This window comes from Podarcis raffonei, chromosome Z (genome assembly GCF_027172205.1).
Source record: "Podarcis raffonei isolate rPodRaf1 chromosome Z, rPodRaf1.pri, whole genome shotgun sequence".
Lineage (NCBI taxonomy): Eukaryota > Metazoa > Chordata > Lepidosauria > Squamata > Lacertidae > Podarcis > Podarcis raffonei.
Window position 1 is genome coordinate 48,971,831 of NC_070621.1, and position 13,894 is coordinate 48,985,724.

At 48.0% G+C, this 13,894-nt stretch overlaps 1 protein-coding gene across 2 annotated transcripts in view; it reads left to right on the plus strand.

Annotated features, from left to right (window-relative positions):
- WDR44 (WD repeat domain 44) overlaps window positions 1-13,894 on the plus strand; it is a 43,729-nt gene that overhangs the window by 7,080 nt on the left and 22,755 nt on the right. For both annotated transcript variants that reach the window (XM_053374530.1, XM_053374532.1), the window contains exons 2-5: window positions 7,063-7,096; window positions 11,459-11,533; window positions 12,587-13,241; window positions 13,446-13,576. In XM_053374530.1, coding sequence (XP_053230505.1) covers window positions 7,063-7,096; window positions 11,459-11,533; window positions 12,587-13,241; window positions 13,446-13,576 — 895 coding nt within the window. The remainder of the gene's footprint in view (window positions 1-7,062; window positions 7,097-11,458; window positions 11,534-12,586; window positions 13,242-13,445; window positions 13,577-13,894) is intronic.

Genomic DNA, 13,894 nt, shown 5'->3' on the forward strand with positions numbered 1-13,894 from the left:
GGATAGCTGCTTATTTCCTTCACATCTGAAGGGAGGCTGTTCCACAGGATGGCCGCCACTATCGAGAAGGCCCTCTGTCTGGTTCCCTGCAACCTCACTTCTCGCAATGAGGGAACCACCAGAAGGCCCTTGGTGCTGGACCTCAGTGTCCGGGCAGAACGATGGGGGTGGAGACGCTCCTTCAGGTATACAGGACCGAGGCCGTTTAGGGTTTTAAAGGTCAGCACCAACACTTTGAATTGTGCTCAGAAACGTACTGGGAGCCAATGCAAATCTCTCAGGACTGGTGTTATGTGGTCCCGGCTGCCGCTCCCAGTCACCAGTGTAGCTGCCGGATTCTAGATTAATTGCAGTTTCCGGGTCACCTTCAAAGGTAGCCCCACATAGAGTGCATTGCTGTAGTCCAAGCAGGAGATAACTAGAGCATGCACCACTCTGGCGAGACAGTCTGCGGGCAGGTAGGGTCTTAAGCTACGTACCAGATGGAGCTGATAAACAGCTGCCCTGGACACAGAATTAACCTGTGCCTCCATGGGCAGCTGTGAGTCCAAAATGACTCCCAGGCTGCGCACCTGGTCCTTCAGGGGCACAGTTACCCCATTTAGGACCAGGGAGTCCTCCACACCTGCCCTCCCCCTGTCCCATATAATACTGTGTTCCGTTCCACACGTTTTTTTCAAAGTACTCTTTTTAAATGTTCTCAACTTGTGCTCCAGATAAAATTAGATTAAGTAAAGCGGAAAATGGTCAGAGAGCAAGGTAGCTATGGATGATAAGCCTTTGCAATTCACTTGTGTAATAAAAAATATTGTTCTTTGGATGAGCTGAGTGCTTTCTTCTGAGCATTTTGGGGGGGGGGGATGGAAAATCTGTCTGCCAGACAAATCAGTTGCTTGAACATTTACCTATGTGCTGTGCTGCTAAGAACACTATTTAGTGTTCGCTGGGCTGTTGCATGTGGTCATTGCTTAAAGCATGATTTATAAAATTTAAAAATAAGTTAAAGATGGGTGAAAGGAGCCCTACTTCTGTGTAGAATGTTCAGGCCTTTGTGGCAAGGGAGAGGGGTGTCTCCACATCCTCCCTGTGTTCTGTCTTTCCCTCGTGCAAGCATTCTCTCTGCTTCTGCTTGCCAGATTGCTTCAGAGCTGTTCCTTCCTGAATCCTCTCTGACCACCTTGCTGGCTTGCAAACAATCAGTGGGATCTTTGGCTTTCAAGAGGTTGCTGAACTACAGCTCCCATCAGGCAATGGGTGGGAGTTGTAGTTCAGCAACAACTGGAGGGCCAAAGCTTTCCCACACCTGGGCCATAAGCCTGAGAAGAGGGCACCCCCTGAGCACACCTAGTCATGCCTCCCCAGCTTAGGCCATCTCTCTCTCTCCCTCTTTTTGCTTTCTCTTTCTCTCTCAGCTGAGGCAGCCTTGGGAAGTGTTTGTGCATTTGAGGGGGCTGTGAGGGTGGCCTTTGGATTGCTTGTTGGCCCAGATTGGGGCACTCTCCTTAGACCCCTTAGCTTTTGCTCCCTTTATGCAAACAGGAAATGTAGCTCCTGGTGGTGCCTTCCCATTTTGAGCTCAAAAGATTTGCTGATCTTGGTGGAATCAGTGATGCTGATTGCAAACTGTACCTTTGACAACAGAAGATGGAGAAGGAAGAATGGCAGTGAGTGAGGTCTGCTCTAGAGTGCAACAACAGGTGATCAGCACTACTTCACCCTGCAGGTGGAGAGGCACAGTTTTTGAATGCTCACCCACTGTATGCATGGCGGTGGAGTGGGGAAGAGAACACATCAGGGAGAGAGAGGTTCTAGCTCACCCTGTTTCCTGATGTGCTAGTTTTCTACTTGCCGAGAGTGTTTTACATAAGAGAGAATTAAAAAATGTGATTATGTGTACCTGCATTCTGAAGAGGTCTATTCTACTGTATGTGTGGAGCAGAGGCAGACTCCCTCCCTCCTTCCTTCCTTCCTTCCTTCCTTCCTTCCTTCCTTCCTTTCTCTCTCTCTCTCTCTCTGTCTTTGATGTAGCCAATGTGATTCCCTCCAGGTGTTCCTGCCATCCATGCTAGCTGGGACTGGTGGGAACACAGAAAGCTACCTTCTGCTGAGCCAGACCATTGGGGCATCTAGCTCAGCATCGTTGACTCTCAGCATCTCTCCAGGGTTTCAGACAGGGCAACTCTCCCAACCCTACTTGGAGATGCTGGGGATTGAACCCACAACCTTCTGCATGCCAAGCAGGTGCTCTACCACTGAGCTGTGGCCCTTCCTCTGAACTCCCTATGGGAATTGGAGTCCAACATCTGGAGGGCAACACATTAGCTACCTCTTCTACCTAGGACCCTCGTACCTACAGGACCGCCTCTCCCGGTATGCCCCACGGAGGACCTTAAGGCCCACAAATAACAAAACTTTGGAGGTCCCAAGCTGCAAGGTGGTTAGATTGGTCTCAACTAGGGCAAGGGCCTTTTCAGTACTGGCCCCGACTTGGTGGAATGCTCTTTCACAAGAGACTAGGGCCCTGCGGCACTTGACATCTCCACAGGGCCTGCAAGACAGAGCTGTTCCGCCTGGCCTTTGGTTTGGACTCGGTCTGAGCCTTATGTTTCCCTCCCCTTATGGTTTTGATCTATGGGCTACTATTAAAATGAGACTGCATTTTAAATTGTATTTTAACCCATATTTTAATAAATTGGTTCCCCCCCATTATGTTTTATGGTAATTTTATTGGTGTTAGCTGCCCTGAGCCCAGGGAGGGTGGGGTATAAATAAATTATTATTATTATTATTATTATTATTATTATTATTATTCAGCCAATTACCACCATTTAAAATATAATAATAAATAGATGAATATTAGAATAAATTGTGCATAATATTCTCAGGCCAGCTTCAGGAGGTGGTGGCAGGAGCTCCCTGGTCTGCTCAGCTTTGTGACAGCCCCTGTCCAAAGCCAGTTTTCAGTTTCAGTTCTGTGTGATGGTTGTTTTACTTCCACCTTCTCAATTAACATAGAATCATAGAATTGCAGAGTTGGAAGGCAATGCAGGAATCTCAACTAGATCAGACATGACAAATGGCCACCCAGCCTCTGCTTAGAGGCTAGGAGAGTCCACTAAGAGTCCATCACCTTTCCATTGTTGAACAACTCTTACTGACAGAAAGGTCTTCCTGATATTCAGTCAGAATCTCCTTCCTTTTAACTTGGTTTGAGTCCAGCCATCCGGAGCAGGAGAAAAAAAGCTTGCTCCATCCTCCGTGTGATAGCCCTTGAGATATTTGAAAATGGCTTGAACTTGATTCCCTCCAGATGTTGTTGGACTCCAGCTGCCATCAACCCCAGCCAGCATGGTCAAGTGGTCAAGGATGATGGGAGAGGCTGCAGTCCAGCAAGATCTGCAGGAAACCATCAGCTTTTTTAAAGATTCTCATTTTTCACATCCACCTTGCTGTTCAGAACTGGAATCTCTGCTAATTTTAGCTGCAGTATTGGAGTGCGGTAAACAAAATTGCTGCCCCAAAGCTCTTTAGGGAACCCCCCCCCATTTCTTCTTCCCTTCAACTGCTGGCTTTGTGGTGCTGCATAGTCGAACCCTCTTATTACAAGGTTTTTGTGGTGAGTGAGCAGTTCCTTCAGGCCCTCAAATGCAGCCATCTGCTGTTCAAGTCAACCTGCCAGTTCCTAGGACTGCTCAGGAACATCTGCCCCATAGCAGTCTCATTGAGGGTGCCAAGTGTGTGTTTTGTTGTCTTAAATCTGTGTTTTAGACAGAGATACATTATGTAAGATTTTAAACACCTTTGACAAAGCACTTTGACAAAGATAATTTCTTGCAAAATGTAAGAGTTGCCCTTAATACATTATCGGTGTCATGGTTAGAGTGTCTGGCTAGGAGCTGGGAGACCAAAGTTCAAATCCCCGCTCTGCCACGAAACTCACTGGGTGGCCTTGGACCAGTCACTGCCTCTCAGTTACTAGCCCACCTCACAAGCTTGTTGTGGGGATTAAATAAGAAAGCAGGAGAGGCATGTATACCACCTCCTCCTTGAAGAAAATGGTATGATATGATTTTCTGTTCCTCTCCAAATGTATTGCTTGCCCATCTTCACATGCATACGTGATTCTATTCATGATAGCCAGGTCCCATAAATTGGATAAACTGTTTTTTTAAATATAAATATTTCCAATATCTTTTTGCAAATTAACATTTTTGCTGCTACACAATAACTACGCCTCTTTCCTTTGAAGCTTGTTGCCTCCAAATATGTTAATAGCCTGTCCTTAGATTGCAAATATGTTGGAAAAGCCTCTCTAAGTTTCAGTGTATTTCTTAATTGTGCACAAGATCTATAACCAGGACTTTCCCCCCTCCCTCCAGCCTTCTAATGTAAGTCCACCAGCTGGGAATAAAGCTGCCTGTCTCCTAACTGCACTTCCAACATACTTCAGTGATACTGCTATAAATTAGGCAGAGAGTCTGCTTCCTGTATTTAGACACAGAAGCAGCAACATAGAGGTGGATGGGGGGAACGCTTTTAAGAAATGACCCTGATGCAGCCTTCCTCAACCTAGTGCCCTCCAGATGTTTGGAGCCTTCAACTCTCCATCAGTCTCACTCAGCACAACCATGGGGAAGACAAGAAAGTGAAACTTTCTTAGGGGATCATTCTGAAGAACAGTCACTCTGCATCATCCACCTTGCCCAGTATTCTATTTCCATTAGTGCCCATCTCCAAATGCTTTAGAGCAGCCTTCACCAACCTGGTGCCCTCCAGAGGTTTTGGACTGCAGTGCCCATCAGCCCCTCCCAGCAGTGGCAGTTGTAGTCTGGAGGGTGCTAGATCAGTGAAGGCTGGATCTTCTGCTGTTGGATTCCTGTTGAAAAGGAGCTTGCAGCAGGAGAGATGGGGAGTGGGTTCTAAAGGTTCTCTTAGCTGTTTTCCAGTGAGCTTCCTGCCTCATGTTTTCCAAACATATGCAGCATAGGGACGTGTCACATCAGAAGTGACACGTGTGTGCATTTACGCACGCACGCACGCGTGCGCGCGCACACACACACATAGAGAAGGGAGTTGGTCTTTCAAAACTTAGAACATGAGAACATAACCCTTCTTATCAAACAGGTTCCCCTGCCCATCCCCTTCACCCAAACCACAGATTCCTAAGGGAAGACATGGTTCCAGAGTTTCAGATGTGAGTCTGGTGGAGGCCACTGTAATTGCAGAAGTGGCCTTTGACAGCCAGGACCACTGACCCTGTGCAAGGTTTGAGTGCCTTGCTGCAGCTTCAGGACTGTGAACTTACCAAGAATTGTCAAATCGTGTGTTCCCACTACTCCCCAAGTCCCCCCAGAACTGAGGGAGGGAGGAAAGTATGGCTGGCTGCAGAAAAAGAAGGAGCTGCAAGGGATTTGGCATATCTGGCATGGGCGGTGACTGCTGCCCTCGATGTTTGTCCAGGGAAGGGCCTTAGCTCTGTGGTAGAGCCCAGGCTTTGCATGCATAAGTCCCCAGATCCGACCCTTGGCATCGCCTGCAGCTTAAGAAAAGGAAAGGGTGATGCGTGAGGCTCTGTCTGAAACGAGAGAGGAGCAGATGAGTCTTCTTTCCCATCCAAGTCACTCATGCACATGTTCATTCATCACTCTGTCTCGTCCTACTTCTGTTTCTATTTGAGATTAAAAACAACAACCCCACACCAAAATGGAGAAATGTATGTATGCAGCATACCGTGGTTGCAAGGCATTCCAAGGGCTGCCTTTGAAGTTTCCCAGTCTCTTGCACCCCTCGCCCAAAGGGAATAATTGATCCAAGTGGCTAGAAACCTCCTGCTACACAGGTGTGGGTTCACACAGGTGTGCCCCTACTGGTGATGCAACATGATGACATCACATCCCTTCCTGTGGTACAAGAAGAGGGAAAGATGGGACCAAGGGGGCAGCCATCCTTTCCCTCCCCAATACTGCATTCCTGGAAGGGGCAGCAGACAGGCATTTCTCATCACACACACCCCAAGGAATTTGTGGCCCAGTTTTGAGCATCTGTGGTGATTGGTGGCAGCAGCAGGGCTCTAGCTGCTTGGACTGTTACCTTTGGTGCAGAGAAAGACTGGAAAACATTGGGCACCTCTCGCTTCACCTCATACTGAAAACATTTTTGCAGACATTTGGAGGAGTGCAAAATCCAGACCATAACTGTTACAACCTGTGCATTATCCCAGGAGGTATAGGTCAGTTAGCTTTATATGATTCCTCAAGAGAAGCCCTGCCAGCCTGAATGCAACAGCACTATGCAACTTGAGCCCGTGTGTGCTGGCTAAAGTCTACATATTAGATTTTCATGGCCCATTTCTCAGCAGGGGCTCTGGACACCTGCTTCTCTGACCATGGCCTCAGCATGGAGCATAGAACCATTCAGTTTGAGCAGGCCTCTGAGAATAGCTGCTGTGGCTCACTAAAAATAGCATTTTTTCACTCTTGCTGCCACAAAGGAAAACCTGAAATAGTTTGTGTTGTGGGAGACACAGGAGGGCTGGATGACAGGGCATGAGCACAATGGCCACCTCATCCTCCCTGGGGGGCCCTGTCTCCTCCATGCACCCCTCTTCCTCTGTGGGCCTCCTTTTGCTCCAATTTTCTTAAGCTACAGAAATCTGTGGTCCCCCAAAGTGTTGCCTTTGTCCAGTAGTCTGGCTTCTAAGCACACCCTACCCCTCCCTCTTGCCTTTCTTTGCAGGCAAGCCTTGTCAAGAGTTCAAGAAGATGTTTCAATCGGCGGGGGGACATTCAAGGAGGGTGTGAAGCTGTGGTGGTGAAGGGTGGACCTGGGGGAGGCTCCCATGGGTGAAACAGAGGGTTTTCTACCGCCAAACCTGAGGTTCCCGCTATCAGGGTGATAGCTTTCCTTGAAGGAGAAACTTATAAAAATATCACCCCAGAGAATGGGGAGAAACTTGCTAGTTAATTTTTAAACTCTGTTAAAAGGTGTTTAAATTCTCTCTCCCCCCCCCCCAATCTTATCTAAGCTTGTCTCTGGGTGTGTTTCTTTTCTTCTCCCTGACAGGTCGCCAACCAAAGTCGTGCAGCCGGTACCGAAGGTGCGTCTCTTTGTGTAAATGTTTGTCAGATGTGAGCAGCGTCCCTGATCTTAGCAGAGAGCAGCCAGGGTCATCTCATTCTAAAGACGTCAGACCTGCAGTGCCTAGGTAGACGGTGGAAAATGGAGATGGGGGACCATTTTTCCCCCTACAGAGTTTTTCTTCACCCGCAGGACTTTGCTCAAAAGCTTTTGCTCCGGGGAGATTGGATCTCAAAGTGAAAAAAGCACAGCAAATCGTTCTGGGTCGCTCTCTGCATTCTCATCCAAGAGCCAGGGAAGCATGGTGTTTTTCTAAATAGGCAGCGCCCCATGGTGCTTTTCAATTTCTTTGTTAAACAAGAAGGATATAAACAGTGAATTTATGGGTTTGATTTTTGGGGTGGTGACTGGAATCTCATTCTGCACAATGTGTCCCAGAGGCACAGGTGGCTTTCTGAATGAGGATCTGAATTGGTGGGTGGCACTTGCAACCCACCCACCCTACTCCAGAGACACACCACTGCTGGTACTTAGGTTATCAAAGTGTGGACAACAGGCTAGGGGGCAGGTTTTAGCCCCGCTGCCCTGCCCAATTTGCCACATATTTTGGTCCTTCGGCAGCATAACCAAAGAACACCCAGGATTTAAAAGAGAAAGAGAGAGAAGTTTTTAAAATACAGCTGGGACAGTAGGCTGCAATCCACTACTGGCTAGTTTCCCAAGAGCCACTTAGCCCCTGCTAGTGACTATAAATTTTGGACAGAAGGCTAGACCAGGTAGACCCTTGTCTCATCTGTCAAGGAACTTTTTATGTTGTTAGGTAAGAGTGCAGAGCAGACTCACGAGTACTTAACACAGACAGCATCAGCTTTCACTAGCCACATTGCTCCAGGTGTTCAGAACTACAACTGTTGCGAGCCCCCGAACAGCATGGCAAGTGGTTAGGGATAATGGGAGTTGTAGCTCAACAACGTTTGGCAGGCACCAAGGGGAAGTTGACCTAAATGCACTTTAGTTTTTAAGAGGTCCCAGGTTTTTAAGAGGTCCCTTGTGTTGCATATTTTAGAATGTATGAGTGGAGTTCAGGAATTCTGTTTCAGCAAAAAGAATGCAAGAAAAGCATGGATCAAACCCAATGGCCCGTCTAGTCCAGTATTCTCTTTTCTTAGTTGCTAGCTGGATGCCTCTGGGAAGCCCACAACCAACAGCAGCTCTCCCCTCTTGTGATTCCAAGCAACTGGCATGCAGAGGCATTCTGTCTTGGGCAGTGGAGGTGGAACATAAGCCACTGTGGTTAGCAGCCTTGTTCTCCTTCAATTTGAGAATACACCACATAAAGGTTGGGCTTGGTGCATCCATTATAGTGTGGTTGTAATTAAAATTCTGCACCCCTCACAACTGAAGCAGATGACAACAAACCAAGCGCACACTAAGAGTGGTGAGAGCCCACTGATGAATGGGCCCAGTTCTTGCATAATGTTCACCCATGGCTCAGGATCCTTTGGACCTCCAGATGTTGGGCTCTGATCAGCAAGCGCTGGTACCACCAAGGGTTCCAGTCCCCAGAGGCCACTTGGATTGATGGGCAGGGTGTGGGGAGATTCAACTTGGAAGGAAAGAATCAGGAACTAATTCTTAAGTGCTCTCTTGATGCTTTTCTTCCTTCCTTTGTTAACCTTGCCTGCAAAGGAACACACACACACATACCCCGTCGGCAGCTGCTATTCAGTCTGTGCCTGTTATAAACATGGAGCTTAGAAATATGTGCTAGAAAACTGGAACTTTGCTGTGCTTTGCTTCCCAAGGTAGCCAGAAGCCAGAGGCTTAACTAAGCTTCTGCAGCCTCGTTAGCTGGGTTCCTTCTCTCTGTTCCTCATCTCCCTTTCTGCTCCCCAACTGCCAGTGTGGTGACAGAAGGGAGTTGAGTGTTCCGGTTTGAAAAGCCTGAGATTATGTGAAAGCAGAACTCTAAACTTAGCGCATGGAGGCAGCACCACTGCTTCCCACACAGGTAATTAGTATGCTGCCTCCAAGTACAGTGACAGCACAGCTGAATCTCTGGCATTTATTAAGTAGTAGTAGTAGAAGAAGAAGAAGAAGAGTTTGGATTTGATATCCCGCTTTATCAGTACCCTAAGGAGTCTCAAAGCGGCTAACAATCTCCTTTCCCTTCCTTCCCCACAACAAACACTCTTCAACAAACTTCAGACTAGCCCAAGGTCACCCAGCAGCTGCAGGTGGAGGAGCGGGGAATTGAACCCAGTTCACCAGATTACAAGTCTACCACTCCTAACCACTACACCACACCAGCTCTCACAGTAGGCCAGGAGTTAGTACACATTTGGAGAGGGGAGGGGGGAGAAGAGAAAAGGAGAGAAGAGAGAAAATCCTAAAGTGTCTCTGGTTAGATGGGCTGAAGGTGATGCTGTGCAGTTTTCTGGGGAATAAGGACAGTGTTGTCCCAAACTAGCCTTATGCTGCTGCTGTGCAGGGCCAGCAATGGAAGGTACATCTTGGTGTATACTGGGGTGTTTTATGCTCACCCCTCAGGTGCTGCTTGTAAAATAAATATTGAAGCATAAAGTACTTCCTGAAATAACTTCCATTGATGCCAGAGTGTTGCAGGAGCAGAAACAAAAATCCAGACGACCTCTCTACCCCTTGAAACCTGGATAGTAAAAGACGGGAGCCTTGAAATACCATAAAATGTCCGAGCTGGAAAAACAAAAGGCATTTTAAACTGGCCCTGAAAGGAGACAAGGACATAGGTAGCTACATAGAGCAGCAGAGCAACTCCCCTAAAGATAGAGGCCATGTCATTGGTCCTCTGTGAAGAGTGACCAGGTTAATTATGCCCTTATCAGGGTTTATTCGTGCTCTGTTTGCCTTGGGACTGCCTTCGGATTATAGGGCGCCCATTTGCAAAGTGCCCTGTGGTGTGTTCCACCCCTTAGCTTGCCTCGCTGCTTGCTTCCTTGGCTATGGCAGCATACGGTCCTGCGAAACTGCCAGCTGCTCCAATCTTTCTACCCAGCTCTGGAACGACACTGGCAGTCTGAGGCATTGTGGGAACATAAAAATAGTGGGCAGCTTAACGGCTACTTGCAACAGAAACCTCCGTAGCCAAGGGACTGGGCATATTGGTGGGCCCCATGGCAGGGCTGGTGGGTCTTGCTGGGATAGCGCCTGGCTGTAGAGGATGTCCACTACCGTCTCCACAAGGCTGTTACAGCCACCTGTTTTTTGAAATGGACAGTGGATGCACTACAACTCTTTCATCAGTATTTGCACAGGGAAAATAGGGCTTTTTAAAACAAGGTTAGACAAATTCACGAAACAGGTGTATCCACACTTGATTGTTAACTAGAGCCTCCATTGGCAGAAGTAGTCTACCTGGGAATGTCGGCCTCTGGGAACAAGCTATGACAGAGTTGTTGCTTTCATGTCCTGCTTGTAGACTCGGTGGCCAGTCGCACATGGGAAAAGGCTGGCAGATTACATACATACATACCGTGTTTTTCCCTGTATTAGACGAGGTTTTTTGACTCAAAAATCATGTCAAAAAACTGGGGTCATCCAATACACAGATGGTGGCATGGCGGGGGGGTGGGGAGTGGCGCGGTGCCAGCCATTTGATTCGCGGGAGTGTGGCTTCCCACATTGCCGCACGGGGCAATCTGGGGGGTGTTTCCTGCCCGCAGCTGCGTGGTGGGGAGAAGCTGCACGCCGCCAGCCAGCTCTTTGGAATGCAAATTCACCCGATGCCGCTGCGCATGGGAAGCACTCCCTGGATCGTTTCCCGTGTGCGGCGGCATCGGGGGAGGTTGCGTTCGTGCAAACCGGATGGCTGGAGGGAGCGCAAATTCACCCGCTGCCGCTGCGCATGGGAAACGATCTAGGGAGTGTTTCCTGCCCGCAGCTGCGTGGGGGGAGAGGCTCAACAAGTTTTGGCCATCTCCCTTCATTTTCTTAAAATTTAGTCCCCCAAAATTGGGGGGGGGTTCCTTATACAAGGGGGCATCTTATAGACGGAAAAGTATGGTACATACATACATACATACATACATACATAATTTTATTTGGATGCTGCCTTTCCATATTTCAAGCCATGCTCAGGGTGTTATGTAAAAAATGCATAATTACAAACATAACACACAAACTCCTCCTCTGCTCCTGCAGTGCTGCTCTTAGCTTGCATAAAATAATCATTGTTTGCTCATGTGAATGTATCCTGAGCTATTACGAAGCATCCCTTTGCCCTGTACATTCTGTGGCCAGTCTGTTTCTGCATCACCATGATGTGCAGTTTCTTGCTGCCTTCTGGATTATTTGGGATTTGAACCTTTTTATAACAAGTTCTTTCTTACACTTTCTTTTTCAGGAGCTGACCAGTGGTCAACAGAAAGCAGAATGTGAAGCAGGAGCTTTGGAAGCCAAGCAAGAGGACCCCAAAGAGGTGTGTAAGGTTGTTGATGGAAATCCTGAAGTACAGATTTTTAAAGAGTCACGTAACAAATCTTTTGAGCAGTGCTCTGAAAGGCCATTTAATTTTGGGAGCCTATTAATCCTCACAGTTCTCAGCTGTGGGAATTCGTGGGAAAAGTTAGAGGCAGCAAGTATTCCAAAGCTGCAGAGTTTGTAAAAACTAAATTACTTCTTAGTTTGGGGTGTCTTAATTTGGTAGTAAAGATGAAATCATTAAGCAGTTAACTGTTATGTGTTCAATATGTGCAGATTTTGAATAAAAGATTAAAAGTAAAGTCACCAGTTCACTGTGATTTGTCTAATAGATGTTGTAGATAAATGTTATTTATTGTCATTTGGATTGCATATTGTCGTTTGAAGCTTGAAAGACAATGATCCTGCCTCCGCAACTGTCTGCGTATGCCAAGTTCTTCCTTCCTTCTTTTTTTTAAAAGTTGTTTTGAATCATTATTCTCTGCAAAGACCAGTGTCTCCCAAAATTTTGATACTTGGGATTCCGGGATCCCTTCCCCCAATTAAAATAAGGATGCTGTGAATCAGGGATAGGGAGCCTGTGGCATTCCAGGTGCTAGACTCCATCTTCCATCAGCCCCACCTAATGCGGCCAGCGGACAGGGATGATGGGAGTTGTAGTCCAACAACATATGGAGGGCATAGACACAACATCCCTGCTGTGTTCCCCTCTGAAAACAGGGTGGGCATTCTGGACCCTGGGTGGGTTTAGAATATGGTTCTGTCAGTAGGCTGAGTGGGGAATCTTTGTTTGCCCACACAAGGGATGATCTCACTGTCTATATATTCACAGGGATTGAGAGCAGGGGCACAATTATATGATTCTGTTGCCCAGAAAAACACCCCTGCTGTGGACACACAGGAGTGAGTGCATTCAGTGTGGTGGCTTAGCTAGCTCAGTTCCTTTCGCAGTATTGCAAGACATGCCACTGCCACAACCAGGCCACAGTCTCGATAGGTTACAGCGACAACTGCCTGCCAGCTCCTGCATGTGACACTTTTGTTTGTTTAGATAATTGACAATATAATTGAAGAAAGCCAGAAGGTACATCAACTTGACTATGATCCATTGGGCTCGTCAGAAAAGGAGCTGTCCGATTCCCCATCACATGCGAACACTTGGATTTCTGGAGCTGATGTTCTCCAGCACATTCCCGAACTCTTGTTTGCGGAAGCAGGGTTGCTACAAGGCCACGATGAAGAGCCCCCCTGCCAGGGCCCCCAGGCTGTGGCAAATGGAATGGAGCCCAGGCAGGCTTTGCAGACCCATGAGGGGGCATTGGAGCATCGGCAGGGGGAAGGTGATGCTCGATCAGTGGAAACGGCAAGCGAGATCCCATTGTGGCAAGCAGGAGAAGGCGACAAGGAATTGAAAAGTGAGGAGGCAGCTGACTCAAGGCCGGCGGATGTCTTGGAGGCAGCTGTGGATTTCCTTCCTGCCAGAGATTCATCCGTGGCTGATGAGATGCCTCCTGTGAAACCACCGCGGCAGCTCAACATAGAGCCAGACATTGTGGCCAGCACAAAGAAGTCTGGCCCTGCCCGGCCTCCCCCGCCAGCAGGCCTCCCTCCCCCAAGGCCCCCACCCCCTGCTCGGCCTGCCCCACCGCCAAGGAAGAAGAAGAGCGACTTGGAAATTGAGACACACAAAACACCTGGTCTGGAAGGTAAGTTTTAGTTTTGTTGCATCCTTGTACCAGACCAAGGGTGGGCTACTTGTTTCCCTAGACATTGCTGGATTCCAGCTCTCTCCAACTCTGAGTATTTGCCATCCTGGCTTCTGGGATGGGTGAGAACTGGAGTCACATGATGGAGGAGTAAATCTGATTTAATTGGTAGAAACTCCTCACCTCTTTAATGTCTTGCTGTAGTTCCTAGGGAGACTTTTTCATCTGGTGGCCTCTTACCTCCCAACGTGTTGATGGAGTCCATAGCCAAAGATTCTCAGCCTTCCTTGGATCTGGCCAGCGCAACAAGCGGGGACAAAATCGTCACTGCACAGGTAAAATGGCACTTGAAATGTCCAATTTCCCACTGGAAGTAATGATTGATGCCCAGGGCAATGTGGGAGGGAAAAGGACCCCAAAGCATGGATGCATGATTGATCCACATGCTCCGGAAGAGGATGGTGGAGTGTATCTGTTTGGGGGACTGTGGCATTTCTGAATGTGGGTGCTGGGTTGTTTCTGGGAATGCTCCCTGCAAACTAAAAAATTCCAGTATGCAAAAACCCAGCGTGTTGTGGGGGGTGGGGTCTAGGCTTGATTTTTTCCCTGTCTAATAATCTACTTTTCACTGAGCATGGTATGAGGGAGCATTC